We start from the raw sequence: 7,580 nt of genomic DNA, 5'->3' as shown, positions 1-7,580 counted from the left end.
TTTTTTTTTTTTTTTTTTTTTTTTTTTTTTTGAGTTTGTGATGTATTCTGATTAGAAAACTCTATTTTTTTAAAGTGGTTTGATATCTGAAATTACTTACCAGATAATTTTCTTAAATTAACTTATTCACAGTCAATGGGCTGGGTGTTTTCACTATTTGAGCTTTTCAGGTGATGAACATGTAGGTACCTTACTTTGCTGGGTAAACACGGTTATTAGCATGTGCTGTCCTGAGAAAGTGACTGCAATTACGAAGTTGAAATTCACTTCTGGAAGACAATCTACTTAAGTGTTTAAGATTTTTTACTTTATTCCTGTTCCTGACTAAAGAAACACAAAGCAAAACTTAAAGTACATAATAAAATGAGACATACCATTAAAGCTAATTTGTTTACAAAACCATACAGATGTTTGCTACAAAATGTTGATTTAGTAATTAACAGCCACTAATTCTGGTGCTATGTCGGGAGACTTTTACCCACAACTGTAAGGACATATTCCAAGAAATACACTAAAGAACAGGCTCCTTCCATAAGAAAACACTTGAACCTCAAAATATTGTTTAATAGCAAATAGTCATCTGAAAGACATTCATAAGCAGGTTTCCTGAATATTTTACCTAAAAACATGCTTCAGTTCCACCAGCTCCTTTTCTTTGATTTGCAGGTCATCTTCTAATCGTTCTATGATTATAGCATATGATTCACTAACTTTCTTCTTCCATTCATCTAACAACAACAAAAAAGATCGACTCACGAAACCTTCAAAACATACAAAATCCAGGAACTGAAATATGAATGTACCACTAACAAAACACTAAATTTTAAACATACAATTATACACTATTTCATATATTTTTCTATCAAAGTATGAAATTTTAATTCCAATGTGACAGCCATTAAACCTTTCTTGCTACAACCCACATAGATACATATAGACTGATTTTATAGACAACTAATACATGTGAATCCTTATCAGAAATATTTTTAATTTGTCCAAGAGAAAACTTTAACCATAGGTTGCATTTTTCAATTCTTATTACCTAAATCTTAGCATAGACACACACAGCTTAGAAAGAACAAAGTTTTAAGGTTTTTCTAACGAATATGAATTATGAGTTAAATCAACACAATAAATTAAGCTAATATGATGTTACATGATAGCACAAAGAAATTTAATTTACTAGCTTCTTGTCTTTTACAGACTACATATATGATTTGGATTATTCAATGTAAACTAAGAACAATATAACACCTTATCCGTGAACTCAAGAGTATATTAGCAATGAGTTATTTCATCAAATATGATTTGTTTCTTGTAGATGGAGGTATGGTATATCGTATTTAAAAAAGCCAACATTAATTACCAGTACAAGTTTGTGTTGGTCTAGATTTATAATTTCCCATTTGTTCAATGTATCTTCTTTGTTTCAGCAAAGTCTTGCGGTAATACGATTCCTTGTTCAAGAGCAGTGACAGTCCCACTGAAAAATACTTTGATAGTCTCTGGCTAAAAATAAACCCTGTGCCAAGTGGAATGTCATGCAACAATGACACAGAGCAAAGCAGTGTGTGCTGTCAAGTGTAAAAAAACAATAAGGGTACCTAATCAGCTTGTTTAAATATCTACTGTCTGTTTCAATAGAAATATTTACATTTATCTGTTGAATACCTAAAACTGGTGGGAAGGAGGTGATTTGGCAGCTTGCTCCCAGTTTTGTACAGAAAAAGGAATTTATGAAGCTGACTCCCAAGCATACTTTCAGGACCCCAAGGCATGCTGAGGGTCCTTAGTTTGAAGAGACTAGAGATGATCTCAACTCTTAACATTAAAATGTATTGTAATGTACAGAATGGCTTTGGAACTTCTGGGTATTTTAGTCATGAAGTGTACATTGTATCATACTGGAGAGTTCTGACTTTTTGCACTTAAGTAATATTTGTACATGTTGCTATGCCAAGGAAGTCTCACTGAATTAAACTAGAAAATGAGTTTGCTATAAGGAATTCAGTATGTTTACTTGGTATTCTTCTGTCCTTATGTAAAGAACCACCACAGAGTTCCAGCCCCTTCACAACCATAGGCAGTATCAGCTCTACAGGCTAACATGTCCATCAGACTGCTAATGAAAGACTTAACGTGAAGAAAACTGGGCTGGTACCTCTTTCAGATGTACTAAGAATGAACGAGACTCCAGAGTTTGTTGTGCTGTGGTTCCTGCTCCAGACAGAATTTCCCCAGAAATGAAGGAGGATGTATCTGAGCTGCTTTCCTCACACTCCAAGCAGACCATGGACAAGAAAGCTGAGGGCCAGGATCTATATGAATACATAAATAAATGCTGTGCTCAATGTAATTTGTCCTTTTTGTTAGTATATTAGTTTGGACCCAATGTCACAATAATGTAGGAAAAAACATGATCCAGCTAGGTTGAACAGTGAACAGAGCTCAACACAAACACAAACCATGACACAATGAATCTAGACTGTGTGCACAGATGACTCTTCCACTAAAGAACCCAGAAAGAAGACCGATTAATTGCAAAATAGTATTGTTTTTCACTCACATAAACTGAATGTCCTTGGTAATCTGGTTAGCGCAGGTGTGCTCATCTGTTGTTTACCCCCTTCATATCCATTTACCTATGTTTCCTATCAAATGGAACCACTTTAAACTCATTTTCCCAGCCCATTTTAGGATTTGTGCTATTTTCTGTCTGTCTCCTTTCTTTTATTGCTTTTTGAAATGTAATTGACATATACATTATATAAGTGTATGTTGATATGTGTACATATATATATGTATATATATGTTTAAAGTCTGTTGATTGACCTTGGCAGCTATTCTGTTTAGTTTTCTGTTAAGGATTTCAGGCAAGAAGATATGTAAATATAATACACATACATAAAATCTTCAACTTGCTGCATCCCACTGTAAACAAACTGGCACTCCTGTGATAGTTCCTGACACATCATGAGCTCATCCATTTATTTGCACTGATTTACACATAAAACCATGGATGTATTTCAGAAGACTTTGAACTGTTTTGACAATATGCCCTGTGATATGCAACCAAATATTTGCAAAAAGGCACCAGCCTCTTAACTGATACTCCTCATCCAGTTGCCAAGCAACCAGAAGAGCTGTAAATACAGCACAGCAAAGGGTGTCTGCTCTCCCACTGCTTTTATTAGCTTAGTGATGTTTGTTTTTCTTCATTTTTCTAAAAGGCAGCCATGGCTGCGCAGCCCAAGACAAGTTTTGGCCACCTCCCCTACCTGTTAGTGTGCTATAGTAAAAAGGCCTGCCAGGACACCCCAGCACACATTTATTTCCATGGTCTGGGTTATGGAACTCAGTGACAAACATTTTTTCTTTTTACATTAAAGGAGGTTTCTGAGCATTTTATGATTCATTCATGCAGGACAGTTTCAATCTTAAGGAATTTTGCCTTAGATTGTCAAATAAGATAGATCTGCCTATTTCTTTGTCACCAGTGCTCTTAGGAGCAGCTGTGGAAGAGGGGCCTGCAGCTGGAGCAGCCAGAGGTTGCCAGCTGACACCGGGTGTTGAAATGGCTGCCACTGCCACGTGCAGTTTGACCACCTACCTCTCAGGTGTGTGTGGCTCGGCATTTTCCCCATTTCCACTGTGCGCGTCTGCACTGCTGTATTTTGCCCTCTCCTTGCTTCTGTGCAAGCAGTGTGGTTGAAGGCAGGAAGACAGCTGCACCAGCTTTGGGTGTCTGGAAAGGCTCTGCCTTCAGCCGCGCTGCGCTGGGTCAGCCTACCTGCCCACGGCACTCCCGCACACGCCAACAACCGAGGCACTGCTGGCAGCCCCGGCCCTCGGGCAGGCGGCCACCCCCGTGTCTGTCCTACAGCGGGTCCATGGAAGAACGGCCACGTGGCATGATCAAAGTCAGGAGAGGCATGCCTTGTTCCAGACTTTTCCACTGCTGTGGATGAAAGCATTTTGGCTTTCACTTTTGTAAACAGCAACAATATTGTCCTTTTTTGGTAAAAAAATCTGAGATTTACGAATAAAACCCTTGCAGTCAAGGACATAAAAATATAACCCTCTCCCCTACAACCCCCTGAACATTCCAGGACGTGCCTTGGGGCTTGATTCCTGCATCTTCTCTGCCCTCACAGGGCTTCCCGCACAGAGCAGCTGAGGATGATACCCCAGCTGCCTGCTCGGCCTGGGTGTGCCGGTGAGAGATGCTGGGCAGCACAGAGCAGCGGGCACAGCACCCAGTGGGGGACTTGCCACGGTGGTCACTGCACGCACAGCTGGCCTGCAGAGGGGCTTGGCTTCAGCCTGTGGTCAGTTACAGGCTTGGAGGCACAGTAGGACCCAAACTGGAAATTTATCAGTTCAGGTAGAAATCATGGGATAGTCTGAAACAGGTCCATGACAGCTCCTTGACCCAGGGATCCCCCCTTTTTTGGCTGGCTCTGGTGCTGCCTGTGGGCGACATCCCAGGGCTGCTGTCAGTGCCACGCAGAGCGCTGGTGTCTGCAGGCCTGCTCCTGCAGCTGATGGGGCACTGCTTAGAGGGAAAAAAGCTTTCAACAGCATCTAAACACAAAGCAAGGTGAGGTGAAGCAAAGCCAGAAGCATAAAGGTGACGTGGGAGGTGAGGTAAGAAGCCATGGTCTGAAGAGCAGAAAATGCATTACACTACAATAGCATTATAAAGTAACTGCATTTAAATTCCATGAGATGGATGTAAAATTATTGGCTTTGAAATATGCAAATAACATGCATAGTATTTGTTCTTCTACATCATGAAGTTAGGTAAAAAAAAAAAATCATCAGCTTCTATACTATACTTTTATTCACTGTTTGCAAATGTGAGTAGGTGAATGTTCATTCATAGAGACACTCAGGGTGAAGAGTAACTCATATGGATGCTCAGGGAAGATCAGCTTTTGACTGGAAACTACAGCAAGGGAGGATAATGCAGTGAGGCAGTGAAGTCAACATAACTGTTTAGTTCATCAGTATTACACTTCTGAAAACAATTAACAGGTGAAGTCTTGAAATTCACATCATTGTCCCTGAGAAACAGTTGCAGAATAATTGAATATATGGTAAAAATAAATAAATAAATAAAAGATGCAGAACCTGTTAATTGACTATTTGCAAACAACCAAAAAAGGAGTAACTACATCTACTACTGTGTTAGGCAATTTCTAATTAACATGTATACAAGTAGCACTAACATGTCAAAAGCAATTTTTTTTTTCAGTGTGTATTGTATTAAAATGTAATGTTTACAGAGTATTCAGGTGTACTAATTAATTTGATTAATTTTAGAGGTTTTATTTCATTTTGCCTGTATGTTTGGAATGTGCAGCTGTCATGTCCAATCTTACAGGGTACCATGTGCAAAATTCTATTCCCATTTCTGGGTTTAAATGTCCTTCTTAGGAAGGCCCTACAGGACTAAGTCTTTTGAAATGATTGCTATTTCAAATTAATTAGAACATATTCATATCTATCATTTAGTTAAAGAGGCTGTAAGCTGCTCCTGTACATTTCCATGTAATTTTGGTAGCATTCATATGTCACAGAAAATGAAATGGACATTAAAATAAAACATGTTTTAAAAAAACAGCAGAAGGAGCTCTATAGTCCATATAATGAAACAGGTGTTTACAACAGCTTCCATGTGACAGTGGATTAAAAGAAGCGTACAGAAGACTAGTACTGCTATTTTTGTTATCACAATACTACAGTGGCATTTGCACAGGGATTAATCTTCCACATGCGCAGAGAGGAGAAAATGGATCTATTATATCAGAGATTTTGGAACATGAAGCTGGAAATGCTGAGCAGCACTAGCTCCTTGTCCAAATTAAGCACATTTCTTTTGAGATCCAAATGATGGAACTTTCTTAACTCAGCTCCCAAAATTCATCTGGCAAAGATAACTTCCAACTGCTCTTGTTTATTTATTTATTTCAGCTGCCTTCCCTTGTGTTCTTTTTTAAGTGCCCAATTGCTCTGATTTCAATTTCCTGCCTAAAAGCTTACTGAAATAATCCCCTCCTCTCAAATTTCATAATATAATATATACAATATGGCTAAATCTCTGTTGATTATAGCATGCTCTCAAAGCAGACAGGGAAATCATTAAGATGATGTTCATTATGAGGCCTATTATTGCACAACAGAGCAAAACTAATTGAAGAAAGAAAGCTGACATGAGTAAAATGATTAAACATTCATCTTGGCTTTTTTTTTTTTTTTTTTTTTTTTTTTTTTTTTTTTTTGAGACTATAGCAGCCTCAGTTGCACTTCAGGATGGATGAAGACAGGCAGTGATCTAGAGGCCCATAGAAATTCTGCATCCATCTAGGGAACTCAACAAGCCTTCCTCAAAATTAAAATCCAGGTTTCAGTAGATGCCTCCTGTTCTTAGAAAGCTTTACCTGGCTGTCATTTTCAGTATTGCATCCTTCATTAATCAGACTGGAGGAAAATCATAAGCCAGGATTCCACAGTAAGTCATTTTCTGAATCTCGTATTAGAAACCAGCAATCCCTGAATTACAGAATCACAGAATCGCCGAGGTTGGAAGGGACCTCTGCAGATCATCTAGTCCAACCCCTCTGCTGAGCACGATAAACTAGAGCACATTGTGCAGGATGGCATCCAGGTGGGTTTCGAATATTTCCAGAGAAGGAGACTCCACAAACTCTCTGGGAACAATTATCTTACTGTTAAATTTTACTGTGTCCTTGGATAATTTTAGACAAGAATATTTATTGCAGAAGTAAAGTGTGGAACGGCATAACGACTTAAAGCAGAGTAATGTTTCTTACCTGGAAGGTCAAATCTACGCTTATTCAATTATAACAGTATTAGCTAGCACATCTCAGAGGATAACATTTTGTACAGGAGTGTGAGTAGAGGCAGTCATTTCTTACCTTTCTGGCCTGCAGCCGGTCCAGCACATCTGAGGGGTTCAGGGAAGGTCGGGAGCACCCCGAGAAAGGAATTCTGAGAGAGAAATACTCCAATACCTCCTTCTTTTCCTTGTGTACTTGGTGGACTGACAGAGGCAACTTGTTGACCCAGGTGCCAACCATGACAGTGTAAGACTTTGGCCAGGTCTCCACTCCTTCCTTATTTGTGTTTGCTGGGAAGGAACACTGCCTGTAAGACCACACCAGCTGCTATTTCATCATATCTACCCCAATATTATGCAAAACTGTTTAGTGAGTATACTTTTATTGTTACTTTTTTTTTTCATTACTTATATGTCAGAAGCAAATCCATTTTCCATTTATACCCACGTTGCTTTCAGCAATGAAATCAGTACATGGTACTTAACTACCTTGTAGATGGCATAAGATGCCATTAGGGAATTCGGTCAGCAGGGAGATAAACACAGTTACAATGAAGTTACAGGAAGCTTGATTAAAAAAAATCAGATAATATTTGTCCTTCTTTACAATACTGAGCATTAAAATAAGTGACTTTGAAAAGCAGGCCAAATTACTACCTGATTTGGCATCTTTGATTATAATCCAAACCTCTTCTTCCTTCTGAAGCAACTCAACACA

The 7,580-nt window shown here is 38.7% G+C and overlaps 1 protein-coding gene across 1 annotated transcript in view; it reads right to left on the bottom strand.

Annotated features, from left to right (window-relative positions):
- The window catches only part of LOC118170725 (serine/threonine-protein kinase TNNI3K), a 66,038-nt gene extending 64,479 nt beyond the window's left edge, over positions 1 to 1,559 (bottom strand). Inside the window, exons 1-2 of the mRNA XM_035333220.1 lie at positions 1,367 to 1,559; positions 620 to 728 (exon numbers count right to left, since the gene is read on the bottom strand). Of these exons, the coding sequence (XP_035189111.1) occupies positions 620 to 728; positions 1,367 to 1,406 (149 nt within the window). The 5' untranslated portion in view covers positions 1,407 to 1,559. The remainder of the gene's footprint in view (positions 1 to 619; positions 729 to 1,366) is intronic.
- Between the last annotated feature and the right edge of the window lie 6,021 nt (positions 1,560 to 7,580).

The sequence above is a fragment of the Oxyura jamaicensis genome, chromosome 8, assembly GCF_011077185.1.
Source record: "Oxyura jamaicensis isolate SHBP4307 breed ruddy duck chromosome 8, BPBGC_Ojam_1.0, whole genome shotgun sequence".
NCBI classification, from domain to species: Eukaryota; Metazoa; Chordata; class Aves; order Anseriformes; family Anatidae; genus Oxyura; species Oxyura jamaicensis.
The sequence above is the reverse complement of the archived record's forward strand: the minus strand, read 5'-3'. Positions and strand labels throughout refer to the sequence as shown.